Consider the following 17,668-nt stretch of genomic DNA (forward strand, 5'->3'; position numbering starts at 1 on the left):
GTGAGGAAGGCTGACCAACTAAGGTAGTGAGGTATGAGTCGTGAAGGATAACCATAGTTCACTTTTCTGTCCATACAACATTTCAAATTTAGACTTCTTCATTTGGAAAAATTAAATTATGCGTATAATTTTTACTTTAATGATCTAAGAAATCAATCCTAACAAAAGATGACACTGAAAAGGAAACGAAGGGGAAATTATTCATTCTGATAAGCTAAGTAATTAAAATTAATAATTACTTTTAAAAGAGCATGTTATAAGTGCTTGGACTCATTTATGGAAGTAATACATAGAACAGAATACGCAATGAATTTTAATTATTTAATAAACCCATTCATAAAGGATTTGTCTTTGGTTACAGACCTTGGAATAGAAGGGTAGGCTCTTAGTTACTGATAAATGGGGTAGATTTTTATCAAGATATTCAGTTTAGTCCTTTAAGATAGTTTCAAAATTAACCCACCAAAACAAAACAATTGAATGGTATGGTTATAGATTTTTCACAACAGAAAAATCACATACCCAAAGAGATATGATATGTGTGCGTACCCAAAATATGGTTGTTGGACTAAACCTCTAATTGGGCTCACAATCTATTTGTATTGTGGGTTTTGAGTTTCCTACAATGGGTGATTCTTTGCTCGACAGCCCAAATGCACTCCTACTTCCTTAAGCTTTTCTCTCTTCCTCACAGAATTGCTCTTTTGCTCTCTTTGGGTTCTCGCTCACTTCTCTTAGTGTTCTTCCCAGCCTTGCCAACCCCCTTTCCTCATTCTCATCTCTTATTTATAGCTCAAGATTAATGGATGGGTTATGATTACTTTAGGTCATTAGTGGGTTTGGAAGTCTAATTCCATTGTCTCTAAGTTGGTGTTTAGTTGGGAATGGGAGTAATGGCCTTGGAACTTGTTCCCACCCTAAGAGGGATGTTCGGCAGTGATATTCTCCAAGGCAATACTAAGCATCTAGAGACTCACCTTCTTGGGAAATTGCATTTCCCGGCTAGGCAGGGTCTCACCTTTGCCGCTCACCTCAAAATGGCTTAATTACGGTTTTTGTGCTTCAGATGAGCGTCGGCTTGCCTGGGCCTAGTCCGTAGGCCCAATAGTACACATAACCACGCACGATGTCCCTAGGCCCGAGGCCCAACAAGTCTAAGACCTTGTGCACGTGGCATCATTGTGATGGGTTTCATGAACAATGGGCTTGAGGGAAGTAGCACCCCGTACAATATGTTATTTATCTTAAATCCTTGTTATTTGTGGGTTCTAGTTAATTTAATCAATGAAGACAATAATTGAGGATTTAATTTTGCATACACACACCCAAAAAAAAATATTTGGAGTTTTGTTATGATAATAAAGATAATTATCAAAGTAAATATAATATATTCAAATCATATTGTATCTATAATAAAAATAAAAATAAAAATAAAAATCCACTTTATTTTCATGTAATGAGAAACCAATTCCATTACCCAACCCAAAGATTAAAAAAGAGAAAAGGAAATTAAAAAATAACAAAGCAAGTTCAATAATGAAAAGCACATTTACACATAGCATGACCTACTTGTACCTAAATAAGCATTATAATATTTTGCTATCTAGTGCTTAACCAATCTAAGTATTGATTTATAATTACTTTCTAAAAAATTTAGATTGAATTAAATAAATCCCAACCATTATTGAATGTATATCATTTTCATTGATAAAATGAGAAATTAGAACAAGAATAGAGGATCACCAAATACGACACCCTATTCAACGAAGGTGATACAAAATGAGAAAAGAAAATAGTTAGGATCGTATGATTAGATCTTGTAAATTAGGACCTAAACTTGTTAACCCATTCGAATTCAAACCAAAAATTAGGGTATGGGTAATAGAATTTTAATCTAATTAATTAATTTTTTACCCATATATATCCAATGTCACCAGACCCAACCCAACCAATGAGCCTGTTAGCTTTCCAAGCTTTTTTGATCACTTCTTTGCATTTTGGGTGGATAGGCCATTTAACTTTCTTTTCTTTTCTTTTTTTTCTTTTTTTTGATAAGAAAGGCCTTCTAAAGTACACAATGTGGGAGAGAATGGACCCATTGTATGTTGCCTAATGCCATATCTAGTTTCTCCATAACAAAATCATTTCCCTTCCTTTTGTTCATCACGTGCCCTTTGGCTTCTAATGTTGCCTAATCCAAAGACTTAATTCTAAAAAAAAAATTGGTCATGATATTCCTTATACTTGAGCTGCTTTTGTTCTTTTTTCTGTAAACATCTTTTTTATTTACTCTATGGGTGGGAATAGGATCTTAAACTTAAAGACATCTCATCTCATGGAAGCTGTCAGCTATGCTAGGCAGCCCCCAAAATCTGAGTGGCCCATTTCCTTCATTCCCAAGGGGATAAAATTAGTAGATTTCCATTTTTTTTTTCTTTTGAAAGGGAAATAAGGTGGCATTAATAACCAAACAATGAGTACAACAAAGAGAATTCAGATACAGGCCAGACAACATAGCTATACAGTACACATCTTAGATTGAATTATATAAGCAACCATTGGGGGTGTGACTTCACTCCAGATGTGTGAACTTGCACTCCTGCAAGCATATCGGGCCAACTCGTGGGCAACCTTGTCAAGGTCACGGCTTGAATGCTTGAAAGAGCATGATTCAAATAGATTCTGATTTTGGAGAAAATCCTAAATGAAATGGCCAAAACTGCTCCCTATAGCTTTTTCATTAATGGGTTGGATGACATTGAGTGCATCTGATTCGAAAATAACTTTGGGCAGCTACAAATCCTTAGCTAGCAGGATTCCTTGCTGCAAAGCCATTATCTCCATGAGTTCTGTAGAATAACTGGATTGAAGAAACTTGCATAGACTAGCTATTGGCTGACCCTTGCTGTCTCTTACAATGACCCCAACACTAGAGTACCTATTTGGGTCCGAAGCTCCATCAACATTTATTTTGTAGACTACAAGTGGAAGGGGTTCCCATTTGGTGGGGAAGATTCTGATATAGGAAAGGTTTGCATCAACAGCACTTGAGTAGTCTTCCATTATATCTATTGTGGGGAAAGGTTGCTTTCATTGCTGACCACCTTATATCTATTATAGCAAATGGCCCAGGCTACAGCAAAGAAGGTTTCCAGATCTTAGGTAGACTTATGAGTGAGGATACGCATGGCTGAGTCCTGGAAATTCAAGCTGTTTTGACTAGTTCTTAATGGATTTTCAGCCCATAAATCCCAAACCTGAGAGGTGAAATCACATCTTAGGATGGCACAGGTGATATTTTCGAGTTCAGAACCACAAATTGGGCATGTTTTACTATTAGTAATGCCTCTAATATTCATGTTTTCCATTGTAGGCAGCCCATTAACAAAAGCTCTCCAAGCAAAAATCTTTATCTTGGCTAGGAGGTTTAGGTGCCAAAGCTTCTTGCATAGCAGCCTATAGGGATCCCCCGAGGAGCTTTCCTCTTTTTCCTCTGCGTCCATTAACTTGTTGGCAATATGGTACTCACTTTTGACTGTAAACTCACCACGGCTATTCCCCAACCATATTATTTTATCTTCAGGCAGATTGTGGCTCAAAGGAATTTTTAGAATTGTTTCAACTTCAAAGGGAAGGAATGTCGCTCGAACCAAATAAGCTTTCCACCATTTTGTGGTGGGTCTATGAGCGAGGAAACCATTGGGAATTCTGGATTGCTGTTTGGAGGGCTGATGACCTTATAAGTGGATGGATTTGGCATCCATCTATCATACCATATATGAATCCTTTTTTCGTTGCCTACCCTCCATCGAGTTCCTTCCTTTAAGACTTTGAGACTGTTGTAAATTCTTCTCCAAGAGTATAATGGGGAATTGCCAAGCTTGGCATTGAGAAAATCACCTGTGGGGAAGTATTTGGCCCTAAGAACAAAAGCAATAAGGGAACTTGGATTTGTGAGGATACGCCATGCTTGCTTAGCTAACATAGTAAGGTTGAAAGCTTGCAAGTTTCTGAACCCCATGCCTTCGCTAGCTTTTGAATTGCACATCCTTTTCCAGCTGATCCAGCACATTTTGGATTCTTGCTGCTTCTGACCCCACCAGAAATTTCTCATCATACTTTCTAAATCTTCACATAAGCTTTGAGGTAGTTGGAAGCAACTCATTGAACACGTTGGGATTACTTGAGCAACTGCCTTAATGAGGATTTCCTTACCACCCATAGAGAGTAGCTTACCCTTCCAACTAGCAAGTTTCTGCCCCACCCTCTTCTTCAAGGTAGAAAATAGTTGTTTCTTGGATCTTCCAATGATGGGAGACCCAAGTATTTGGAATTTCTTGAGTCTTGCATGGGGCCAAGGATGGCAAAAATCTCTTCTTTGACTGATTGAGGCATATTTGGGCTAAAGAACATCGGATATTTTCAATGTTAATTTTTTGGCCAGATGCTTCTTTATATTTTTGAAGGATTTGTTTTAATTTTTGACTCTCTTCGGTGTTTGCCTTGCTAAAGAGAATACTATCATCCACAAAGAAGAGGTGGGTGATTCTTGGGCAACCTCTACAAATTGAGATGCCTGTCCATTGCTGATTTCGTGCAACTTCATGTATGAAAGCAAAGAGGCCTTTGGCACAAAGGAGAAAGAGGCTTGGGGAAAGGGGGTCTACTTGGCGAAGTCCTCTAGTTGGGGTGATATTTCCCTATGCTACCCCATTTATAATAACTGAGTATGAGACTATGGTGATGCACTGCATTACCCAATTTATCCACCTAGTGTTGAAACCCAATCTTTCCACAACCCTTTGGATGAAACACCATTCAACTCTATCAAAGGCCTTGCTCATGTCGAGCTTGGTTGCCATGAAACCGTCATTACCTGCATTTTTATGATTTAAGAAATGCATTAATTCAAAGGCCACAAGCAGATTGTCAGTAATGAGTCAGTCCAAGACGAAGGCACTCTGGTTTTCCGTTATAATGTGAGGGAGGAGGGTTTTAAGTCTATTAGCAAGGGTTTTAGAAATAATTTCAAACACTACATTATAGAGACTGAAGGGGCGGAACTCAGACATTCTCTTGGGATTATTTGTTTTCGAGGTGAGGGTTATGTTTGTTTTATTTAGTTTTGCCATGGAAAAATTGTTATTGAGAACATTTAGAATCATATTGGTAATACTACAGCCCACAATATTCCAATATTTTTTATAAAATATGGCAGACATACCGTCGGGGCCAAGTGCCTTGGTAGGGTGGATTTGCTTGAGAGCTATGGATACCTCCCCCCTGGTGAAGTCCCGAGTGAGATTTGCATTCATTTCATCAGTCACTCTAGAGGGGATAGCTACAGTTACTTCTTCAACTAGTGTTGGATGGGCTATTGTGTAAATATTCTCAAAATAGTTAATGGCTGCCTGGGCAATGCTTTCCTTTTCATCACACCACCTACCTTGCTCATCCCAGATTCCTAGAATTGTGTTTTACTTACACCTTTCAAAAGCTTGAGCATGGAAGAACTTAGTATTCTTGTCCCCCTCCTTAAGCCAGTTAGCTTTAGCTCTTTGCCCCCAATAGATTTCCTCATCATCTAGAAGCTCGTTGATTTCTTTCCTTAGGCTATTTAGGGCATTCCTTTTGGCCTGAATTGTTTTTGGAATTTGCCCATAAACCTTTGAATTTCACTTAGCTAGCTCGGTACCACAAGATTTTAAGTTCTCCATTATTCCTTCTGGGGTACTAAAATCAGCCCCAATCCCCCATGATGCCTTAATAATAGCTTTGCAATCAGTATTTTTAGTCCATAATGCCTCGAAATGAAACCACTTTGCTCGGGAGTGGCAAATTGATGTTGAGTTCAAGATTACTAGTGCACAATGATTAGAAGTGGAATAAACTATATGGAGTACTTTCTTCCCCCCAAATTTTCCGGTCCATTCTGGACTTGCAAAAGCTCTGTCAAGCCTCAAGTATTTTCTATTTTCCCCCTCTTGCATGTTGCACCAAGTAAAATCAAACCCAATATAGCCCAAGTCTTGAAAACCACAATAATCCACTACTTTTCTGAAGCCATCCATTTGCTATTGGGGCCCAGGAGCTCCACCCAATTTTCCTCATCTAATAAAATTTCATTAAAATCTCCTAGACAAAGCCAAGGAAGTTGGAACTGATTATGAAGAAAAGCTAGAAGCTACCAAGATTCATACCTTCGGTGAGTCTCCGGGTGACCATAAAAGCCAATTAGCCTCCATTTGAAGTTGTTGCCAGGCTCTGTGATAGTTGCATCTATGTGGTTCTTTGAGAAGGTTTTAATTTCCAAGTCAACTTCTCTTGCCCATAAGAGAGCAAGTCTTCCACTTCGGCCTATACAAGGAACAATTGAGGCCGTTTGCCATCCCAATTCTATTCTTTATCCTTTCCATACGTCTGGTTTTTGATTTGGTCTCCATAAGGAAGACCACTTTGAGATCCCAACGCCGCACTAAGTCATGCAACACTCTGACTGACCGAGGGTCCCCAAGCCTTTGACAATTCCAGCTTAAGGGACTCATGGCTCCCGACGGTGCTACCTTGCAGCCATCGCCGATCCCTCTTCAGTTTCAGAATGACTAGTATTAGAGATTGTGCATCTCCTTTTCTGCAATGATTCTTCCCCTTCTTCAAATTTAAGCTTTCCCACCCTTTTAATCCCAGTAACTGGTAGTTGGACTTTAGCTTTTGGGCTTTTGTTTTTCCATTTTTCTCTTGCCATTTTCTTCAATTAGGCCTTTGTTTTCACTTTCCTTTATATTTTCGAGCCCTCAAATCCCTTACTTCTTTCATTAGTTTCGATTGGGTCAGCCAATAGCTTGAGTGGGCTGGAGACTTCCATGGACTCTGTTCCCGTTTGGGCCTGCTAGCCAATTAGAGAGAGGGTGTCTAATGCTTCTTTGTCCTTTTTCAAATCTCTTGGTGGACCGTTGGAGGGAGCAACTGCCTCATCACATGCCCTTGGCAGTTGCGTGGTGTAATGTTCCACCCACATAGAATAGTCTCATCCATTCTGATTTCTTGCTGACTAATTTGCCTTGAAGCTCGCGACATCACACATCTCCATATTTTTTGAAATTTCATTTCCCCAGTTGCTGCCGCTAACTAAGCTGCCTTCACCACCATCCGCCGCTGAGGCATAGGAGTTTTTTGCCATTGTTTGAATATTTTCCTCTACTCTATCTTCATTACCATCACTCCAACCCCCACTGCTAGTGGATCTTGATTTTTCTATCCCCTATTTCGAATTTCCCTGTGCTCGGAGCCAGTCGCCATATTGTTTGGATGAGCTTTATTGGTACGTGATCTCCAGACAGTGCTTGCCATCGTGCCCCAGTCTATCACAGTGGAAGCAAAAGGTAGGAAGCCTTTTATACTTGAAGTTTACCCAGAATTTTTCACCATCTGCACTAGCTACCTTACCCCCACGCCTAAGAGGTTTATCAAGTTGTAAATCTACTCTGATTCGCATAAATTTTGCTTGATCTGTTTGTCTTTCTCCTTTGACTAACTCAATAAATTTCCCCAAACTATTTCCAAGTTCTCTACCTACCTCATCTGACATGTGCTCAAAGGGGAGTCCCCAAATCTGGACCCAGAAAGGGGAGTGGGTGAAAGTGATGTTTGTAGTTGAGAGACCTTTTTTCCATTTGCACAACAATAGGAGATTATTGTCAAAATTCCATGACCCATTTTTTTCAACCCATTTCAGTTGGTACTCAGAGTTGAATTTGAACTATAGTATATTGTTTTCCACGCTGATCTCAGCGTGTTCTTCAAAGCCTTTTGGTTTTGATGTCAGTTTGATAGCAGTCTACCAAAGAGGCCCAATGCACATTCCTCTAGAAGCTCCGACTTACTCCTTATTGTTATTGAGATTTCTTCTTCTTCCTCCTTTGTAAGATGGAGGTTGAGTAATCCTTCTACCACCGCTTGTTCCATGGCGGCGTTAGGAGGGGGTGATGGGTAAACCCAAGGAAAAACCCAATCAGAGAAAGAGGGAGGGAGTGCTCGACACTAAAAGAGGAGAGGGAGAGAGCTCCTTATCTGAGAGGAGAGCGAGAGAACTCCTACGTGGGAGAGAAAAGTTTTAGCTTTGTAAAGAATATGTAGATTTCCAAATTCTAATTTGTATATATATATGTTGGTGCAAACACAATAATAATGGAAATAATACACAAAGAGAAACTGAATAGTACTTCTGAATATTATTAATATAAAGAAAGGAAATACACAACACTATTTGAACTGAGGCGCGGCACTCGCTCTCTTTAAGGAGATTCAAGCCCTTGGTTGGCTAACTCTTGTAACCGGTGCAGACCTTCTCTGACTTGTCTCCCCCAGGATACAACAGCCCAACAAGTGTTGTATGGCTAGAACAACCTCTGCACAAAGTGTTCAAGCCCAAAGCTCCACAAGAAAGAACACCCTTCCTTGCCAATAATCTCTCTATTTTTTTAGTGTGTATTGTGAATTGCAGTAACTTGGATTGGGTCTGAATGAGTCTATTTATAGGCTCAATGGGCCTTACGAAATTACTACCCAATTTATTCTAATTAATTAGGTCCAATTATTCTGATGTAATGGGTGTTATAAGATTAATTGTTGGATATTAATCTGATGGGCTGGAGTTACACAATTAATGGTGAGATGAGGAGTTTCTGAAGAATGAATAGGCCCAAACGGATAGTCCATTAAGTGGGTTAATGGCTCTTCATTGTCCATAATAAAAATGGAGTATTAATTCGGGCCATTTACTCACCAACGGATATGGTAATTATTCTGAATGGGCTGTCAAGTAGGAGGATCCAAGGGGCTGATTCATTTCCATTTTTGATACCTCCACTCTTCACCTCCCCCTTGCGCACGTATCTAGCCCAATATCTGAGACAATTCATGTTAGCCCATTAATCACCACAATTAAAAGGAATAAAAAAGTCTCTCTCCTTTTCAATGTGGGATTAAACATTTTTCACAACTCTTCATCTTCCATATTCACTCCACATCTTTACATTTATTTTATAACATTTACTCATTTTAATTATTTAATATTAAAATGTTCCAACAATCCCCCACTCATTTTAATATTAAATTTTAGTTAAAGAGAGATTACCAGGCAAAGATGGGTCACTATGCATCATGAAGGTGTGCTCTGCATTGAACCTTCACTTAGTAAAACAGCGATCTCAACTCCAGAGTCGTAGTGGTCTCCGACTTGAACTAGGACTGCTTTAGGGAAATTAAACATCACTGCTTACACATAACAACCCAGGTGTTGACATGAGCTTTTATAGCTAGCACTTTACGGCCATGTGCTGATCCCAGTTTCATGGGTGTATTTGAGATTAAGTCCAAATCTCATAGGGAGCGGCCCCACCCCCACACTCACATAGGTGAAATTTGTCAAGGGTGCTCCTGCAATTCTGACACCCCACTCATACGAGCTACAAATTTCATTAAGAGTTTTTTACTCAACCTCTCCACATTACAGGATAAATGCACTTACATCATAGGGATGAACAATTAAAAAATTATTTACAGAATAAATAATTTAAAAAAAAATAAATAGTGCATTTCTTACGACCATCATATGATTCGTTTTTCCCATTGAACCCAATTCTCAGGATCTCTGGTCCTTGGGTTGGGTATCCTCATACATGGCTCATGATTCTATGGACTTTAGTCCCATCCCCCTCGATGTATTCCAGACTCTATCTTTTGCCAAGGCCTTGGTAAATGGATCTGCAAGATTATCATTAGATTTAATATAATCCACAATTATGATGCCACTACTCAAATAAGATCGCACGGTACTGTGCTTTCTTCTTATAGGTCTGGATTTACCGTTGTAGTAACGGTTTTTAACTCTACCAATTGTGGCAGTGCTATCACAATGAATTAATATAGGTGGAATTGGCTTTTCCCAAAGGGGAATTTCATATAACAAATCTCTAAGCCAATTTGCCTCTTCACTAGCTGAAGCTAATGCTATTAATTCAGCTTCCATTGTTGAATTAGCAATTATTGTTTGCTTTTTAGATTTCCAACAAATAGCACCACTACCTAAGGTAAAAATATAACCAGTGGTAGAGAGAGAATCACCTGACAAAGTATTCCAATCGGCATCACTAAAAGCTTCAATCACAGCAGGGTACTTTTTATAAAATAAGCCATAGTTTTTGGTACCAATTAAATATTTCATAACTCGCTCAATAGCTAGCCAATGATCTTTACTAGGTTTGCTAGTAAATCTGCTAAGCACTCCTACTGCATATGCAATGTCAGGTCTAGTACAATCAGTAGCATAACGCAAACTACCAATGATACTAGCATAATCCTTTTGATTAAAAATCTCATTATCATTATTCACAGGAAATAAATGAACACTAGAATCAAAAGGAGTAGCTACACTTTTGTGATCATGAAAATTATATTTTCTCAATATTTTCTCAACGTAATGTGATTGATCAAGATATATTCCATCACATGTTTTTGTAATTTTCATGCCCAAAATAAAATTAGCCTCACCAAGATCTTTCATATCAAAATGGCTTTTAAGCATATTTTTTGTTTCATTTATAACATGCATATTTGAGCCAAAAATTAACATATCATCCACATAGAGGCTAATAATAACATGTAAATTATTCCATGATTTAGAATAAATACATTTATCACATTCATTTGATTTATAACCATTCTCAATTATGCAGGAATCAAACTTTTCATGCCACTGCTTAGGTGCTTGTTTCAAGCCATATAGGGATTTAGTTAGCTTACATACCTTGCTTTCTTGGCCAGGCTCTACAAAGCCTTCGGGTTGGTCCATATAAATCTCTTCCTCTAGGTCCCCATTAAGAAAAGCAGTTTTTACATCTATTTGATGAATTTTCAAATCAAAAATTGCAGCAATGGCAATTAACAATCTAATAGATGTAATTCTTGTTACCGGAGAAAATGTATCAAAGAAATCAAGATCAGCTTTTTGTTTAAAGCCTTTTGCAACAAGTCTAGCTTTAAACTTATCTATTGACCCATCCGGTTTCAACTTTTTTCTAAGGACCCATTTACAACCTATGGTCTTACAACCCGGTGGAAGATCTACTAATTTCCAAGTTCTATTAGAAATTAGAGATTCCATCTCATCATTTACAGTCTCTTTCCAAAATATGGCATCAGGTGATGTTAAAGCCTCTTTTAAATTTTTGGGATTTTCCTCAATGTTAAAAACATAATAATCAAGACCAAAATCCTTTTCAACTCTAGCTCTTTTACTCCTTCTAGGTTCCATTTCAAAATTTTCTTGATTTTGAAAATGTGAAGTAGAAGAACTAGGTTGTGACAAAATATTTTCTTCACCCCCACTATTTTTCAATTTAAAAGGAAATTTTTCTTCATGAAAAATTGCATCACTAGATTCAAAAATTATTTTGTTTTCAAGATCAAAAAATCTATAGGCTGCACTATTAATCGCATAACCAAGAAAAGCACAAGTAGTAGCTCTTATACCTAATTTAGGCATTTTAGGGTCAGTAAGCCTTACATAAGCAAGACAACCCCATACTCTCAAATATCCCAAATTTGGCTTATGTCCTTTCCACATCTCAAAAGGTGTGGTGTATGACTTTTTATGTGGCACCCTATTCAAAACATGACATGCAGTTAAAATAGCTTCACCCCAAAAATGTAAAGGTGCACCAGATTCAATTAACATGGCATTTGTTAACTCAATTAAAGTTCTATTTTTTCTTTCAGCCACACCATTAGAAGCAGGTGAATATGGTGCAGTAGTTTCAAGGATAATTCCCAAAGACTGAGCAAATGAGTTGAATGCACTTGATTCATACTCACGGCCTCTATCACTTCTTATTCTTTTTATTTTTCTACCGAATTGATTTTCAACTTCTTGTAAAAAATCTTGAAATTTTTCAAAAGCATCACTTTTATTTTTCAACAAATAAATAGTTGTATATTTTGAGAAATCATCAATAAAAGTGATAATATATCTATTTCCTCCACGAGTTAAAATCCCTCAAATTCACATAAATCGGAATGAATTAACTCAAGCAATTCGGTATTTCTTACAACATTTTTATGAGGCCTTTTTGTAATCTTAGCTTGACTACAAGTTTCACATTTTTCAAAATCTTTTGACAGTCTTGGAATTAATCCTAAACTACTCATGATTCCCACATATCTACTATTTATATGACACAAACGAGCATGCCAAAAATTAATAGAAGAAAACATATAAACTGAACTGGTAGATGCTTTATTATTCTCAACATTCAATTTAAACATTCCATCACAAGCATAACCCTTGCCCACAAATAATCCCTTTTTTGTGATTACATAATTATCAGATTCCATAGTTTGCTTGAAGCCAGCCTTGTTAAGCAAAAAACTTGACATCAAATTCTTCCTCATGGACGGAGTGTAAAGTACATCTTTCAATGTTAGCACACGTCCAGAAGTGAATTTCAATTCAACCTCACCACTCCCAAGAACCTTGGTTTTACTAGAGTCACCAAGCATAACAGTTTTTTCTTCTTCAAAAGGAGTGTACAATTTGAACCAATTCTTGTCATAGCAGACGTGCCTATTAGCACCGGAATCTGCCCACCACCCTTCAACATATTGCACCATATTGATGTCTGTAATCATAGCCACTAAAGGCTCTTCGGTTACGTTAGCCTGCGGGACAGATTCACGTTTCCGAAATTTGCAAAATCGAGCAATATGCCCACTCTTGCCACAAACAAAACAGGATCTATTAAATTGATCTTGTGAAGGGGGTCCTTGGTTCTTATTGTAATTTTTATTTGGGTTTCCCCTTCCTTGAGGTCTATTATTATTTTTAAAGGCTCTTTTTTTAGGCTTCAATTGAACATTTCTAGGAAAATGATTTTTGGGCATATTATTATTGGATGAAATAAGGTTTACCTTTGTGGTGGAATTACCATTGCTCTCTTGTGTCATGAGTGCATTTTGTCCTCTAGCCTCCTCCTCCACACGGATGCGTGTGATCAAAGTCTCCAAGGATGTCTCCTTCTGTTTGTGCCGCAAAGTTTTTTGGAACTCCCTCCAAGATTGTGGTAGTTTATCAATTATGCCAGCTACCACCAAATTGTCTCCAATCTTTATGCCTTCGGATCTCAATTCTGCCACAATCATTTGGAAGTCTTGTGCTTGATCCACCACCGATTTTCCATCCACCGTTTGGTAACGGAAAAATCTACTAGCAGCATACTTCTTTGCACCTGCCTCCTCGGTATCATACTTGCTTTGTAAAGTCTTCCAAATTTTCTTAGCAGAATTGTAAGTTGTATCATAATAATCATAGAAATGATCGGCAAGACAATTCAATAGATAAGAGCGACAATTATATTCATCTTTTGTATACTTATCTATTTTTTCTTGATGGAGAATATATTCTTCCTCACTCATCTCATCGGTAGGAACTTTTGACGGATTCTTGTCAGTGAGGATGTAGGAGACTTTGAGAAGACTTAAGTAGAAGAGGACCTTTCCTTTCCACCTCTTAAAATGGGCTCCCTTAAAGCGAAAGGGCTTGTTGAGATCTCCAACAGGCTCATTTGGTTTCTCTTGTGAAGACTCCATGTGTTTGAATCTCCTTAAAATTGTTGGTGCAAACACAATAATAATGGAAATAATACACAAAGAGAAACTGAATAGTACTTCTGAATATTATTAATATAAAGAAAGGAAATACACGACACTATTTGAACTGAGGCGCGGCACTCGCTCTCTTTAAGGAGATTCAAGCCCTTGGTTGGCTAACTCTTGTAACCGGTGCAGACCTTCTCTGACTTGTCTCCCCCAGGATACAACAGCCCAACAAGTGTTGTATGGCTAGAACAACCTCTGCACAAAGTGTTCAAGCCCAAAGCTCCACCAGAAAGAACACCCTTCCTTGCCAATAATCTCTCTATTTTTTTTAGTGTGTATTGTGAATTGCAGTAACTTGGATTGGGTCTGAATGAGTCTATTTATAGGCTCAATGGGCCTTACGAAATTACTACCCAATTTATTCTAATTAATTAGGTCCAATTATTCTGATGTAATGGGTGTTATAAGATTAATTGTTGGATATTAATCTGATGGGCTGGAGTTACACAATTAATGGTGAGATGAGGAGTTTCTGAAGAATGAATAGGCCCAAACGGATAGTCCATTAAGTGGGTTAATGGCTCTTCATTGTCCATAATAAAAATGGAGTATTAATTCGGGCCATTTACTCACCAACGGATATGGTAATTATTCTGAATGGGCTGTCAAGTAGGAGGATCCAAGGGGCTGATTCATTTCCATTTTTGATACCTCCACTCTTCACCTCCCCCTTGCGCACGTATCTAGCCCAATATCTGAGACAATTCATGTTAGCCCATTAATCACCACAATTAAAAGGAATAAAAAAGTCTCTCTCCTTTTCAATGTGGGATTAAACATTTTTCACAACTCTTCATCTTCCATATTCACTCCACATCTTTACATTTATTTTATAACATTTACTCATTTTAATTATTTAATATTAAAATGTTCCAACAATATATACACACAAATTTCAGTTAAGTTAGAAAAAATTGAAGGAAGTGTCCATATAATAAATATAAATTATCATTCTCATAGTTTATACTTATCAAAATAATCTTATCTTATCGATCACATATATGTATCACCTTTTCACAATATAAATATATATATATATATATATATGTATGTATATATAAACAATATAATTAAAGGGACAAGCATGCTATGAGTATGAGAGAGAAAATATATATACAAACCTAATTATATATTCAACCTAATTAAGGAGCTGAAGTTAGGCACATTGAAGAAGAGGGCAAATTACCACCACACACCCTTGATGCGATGGTCACTTCATAAGCATAAGTGCTTGTGTAGTGTGGGGGTAAGGACTGGAGTTCAAGTCTCCAAGAGGGAGTTTCACATATATATATACACTTAAATTAGATTAGAGTAGAATTCTATTTTGTAAAAAAAAAAAAAAAAAAAAAAAGGGCAAACCATAGTGATCCAAAACTCCCGAGTCCAAGATCAATGATGTATTGTGCAAAATTAAAGAATTCAAGATATACAAATCACGGAAGAAATCAAACTAGCCTCGCCTTCTTTGATAACTAGACATGAATTTTTCTCTCTCTCTAATTAAAAAAAAAAAAAATTGAATTTCTTTTTTAGGCGAAGACAAAGGTACCTAAACCACCATAAAGTGCAGGATTGCCACGTAACCTAAAGTCATTCACAAAACATGAATTTTTATTTTTTTTAGAAGAGACAAAACATGATTTGAATTAAACTTTTTCTAAAACTTCGGTGACGGCTTTCTTTGATGATAATCCAATAAGTCTTCCATAGAGAGAGGGAAAATAAATATTAGAGTTCCCAAGGTCCAATCTAAAACAATTAATGAATAAGAAAAGAACACGTAAAGCTTACTTTATATTTTTTTGGACAGCAAATGTGATTAGATCGCAACGAAAATAAAGCCTTTTTTTTTAAATTAAAAAAAAGGATAATTAAGCTATATTTATGAAGTATAAGTAGGTATATATCTTAATTCCATTGATCGTATAGGTTTCATGAAAGTGGAAAACTCTACAGTTTGGTGCAATCAGTTGGCTTGAAGGAGACCATCTTTGTTTCCAAGTCATACCCAATCAAAAAATTTGCTTGAACATTGCTGCCATATAATCCTGCGCCATCCTTAAAATCCAACTCTGTATTTGCAATATTTGTAATTGCAAAGCAGTAATATTCATATTCTTTAACTGGTCGATTGAAAGTTTGTACGGGCTTTAACTCCACATCTGCTCCTTCAAAATGGACAGTCAATATTGGTCCATTTTCATTAGTAATTTCAGTTCTATAGCAAAGCCGTGTCCCCAAAAGAGTGTCATTTTTAATGGGATCAATTGAAATCTGCTTCTTCACTTCCACCACTAAGCGATCATAAAAATCTGGTGGCAAAGTCAATGGTGGTGATCCTGAATCCATACAAATGTTGCCCTTAGAAACCTTACCTGAAGAGTTAAAGGGCACATATGTGTCTCCAACACTAATTCCTTCTAGTGTCAAATAATATTGATCTCCACCTACATATGGTGTTGAAACCACACCATCACCCACAACTTCACTGCCATTGCCGAAACTTATCTTGCCTGTAATACTAGGATCAGTACCATATGGTACCAAGCAATAAGAAAACCTCTTGCTACCAATTTGTGAAACAAAGGACAAAGGCCCTGCTCCTAACCCAATGATTCCCGTCACATGGCCTTCGTAATGGAAGCCGCCTGTGTTGTGTGCACATCCAAAAGCAATGTCAAAGGAAACCGCTTGCCCTGAGGTAGAATTAATGGAAACTTTTTCTTTGGCCCAAACACCTTTGGACAAACCAGTAGCATATCCAGTCTTGTAATTGCAAATATTTTGAGGAGAACAAGTGGCTTCATCCAATAGTATACGACATTCTTCTGATTGACAAGAAATTTCGCGGTATGTGGAGGACTCTTTAGAATCGAACATGGGATGAATCTGTTTGAAGCAGGCATCACAAGGTAGACATTGTGTCCACACAAGGTTACTGCCTGTATCTGCAGTGCCATAGATGTCTACTGGTGGAGTGCCAATTGAGAACTTCATGATATGTTGATCTTTGTGTAGTGTTAATTGTGTTTGGGGGACATTATGAGCTGTAGCCAAAAGGCCTATAACATAATATGAGAGAATAGAGGCAACAAGGAAGCATGGATGAAATCTGACACTGCTTGCCATTGAATTTCAGGCTTTCGGAGAGAGTCACAGAATGGCACAATAATGGCCACCAAAGCCTTTTATTTACCCAAACGATTAAACCAAACCTATAACAATTACCCTTTTTTTAGCTTTAACAGTTATTGGAAAATTTCATATCGACCCAAATTTGCTTCTTTATAACAAAATTTAAAACAAATAACAAAAAAGAGTGCAATAATATCATAACATATCTCTTGTTTCTTGGAAAAATAGGTCATCAATCCTTATTTAATTCTTCCAAACTAAAAAACCTTATTTAAGAATAAATTTGGTTACCTAGGACCCTGGGTTCAGCATGAAAAATTCGCCTTTTTTATTTTATGAAAATAGACAAAAAAAATTTGTTTGGCTTTGCAATTCCCAAAAACTAGTCTGATCTTACACACCAAATTCCCAAAAACATTCCATCAAAATAAATAAATATAAATTAAAAAAAAAAAAAAAAAAACATAAATAAGAAATTGAGCAAAGACACTTGCTGCTTTTGAGGAGGGCAGACCAATGAAGGTAGTGAGGTATGAGACATAACAGAGGCAGGCAATACGACACCACTTTAGGCACCAACCATCAAATCTAAGCAGAGCAACATGATGTGTGTGTGTGTATCGTTTAAGCGGAGGCAATGCCTCTCTTTCTATTATTCTCTCTTTGATTAAGACTATATTTAACATTCCCTTTTTTTTTTTTTTAAGTGAAATATTTTCTCGTCTTATGTGTATGGACCCATAGACTAGGTCTCTTTTTTATTTATTTATTTATTTAAATAAATGACGCAATTAGTAATCACCCATGTGACCATGTA

At 37.2% G+C, this 17,668-nt stretch overlaps 1 protein-coding gene across 1 annotated transcript; it reads right to left on the bottom strand.

Annotated features, from left to right (window-relative positions):
* Positions 1 to 15,616: 15,616 nt before the first annotated feature.
* On the bottom strand, positions 15,617 to 17,264 carry LOC115960155 (aspartic proteinase CDR1-like). The gene has a single exon (XM_031078905.1). The coding sequence runs from the start codon at positions 16,843 to 16,845 to the stop codon at positions 15,667 to 15,669; it is 1,179 nt and encodes a 392-aa protein (XP_030934765.1). The 5' UTR covers positions 16,846 to 17,264; the 3' UTR covers positions 15,617 to 15,666.
* Positions 17,265 to 17,668: the final 404 nt, after the last annotated feature.

This window comes from Quercus lobata, chromosome 9 (genome assembly GCF_001633185.2).
Source record: "Quercus lobata isolate SW786 chromosome 9, ValleyOak3.0 Primary Assembly, whole genome shotgun sequence".
In the NCBI taxonomy this organism is placed as follows: Eukaryota; Viridiplantae; Streptophyta; class Magnoliopsida; order Fagales; family Fagaceae; genus Quercus; species Quercus lobata.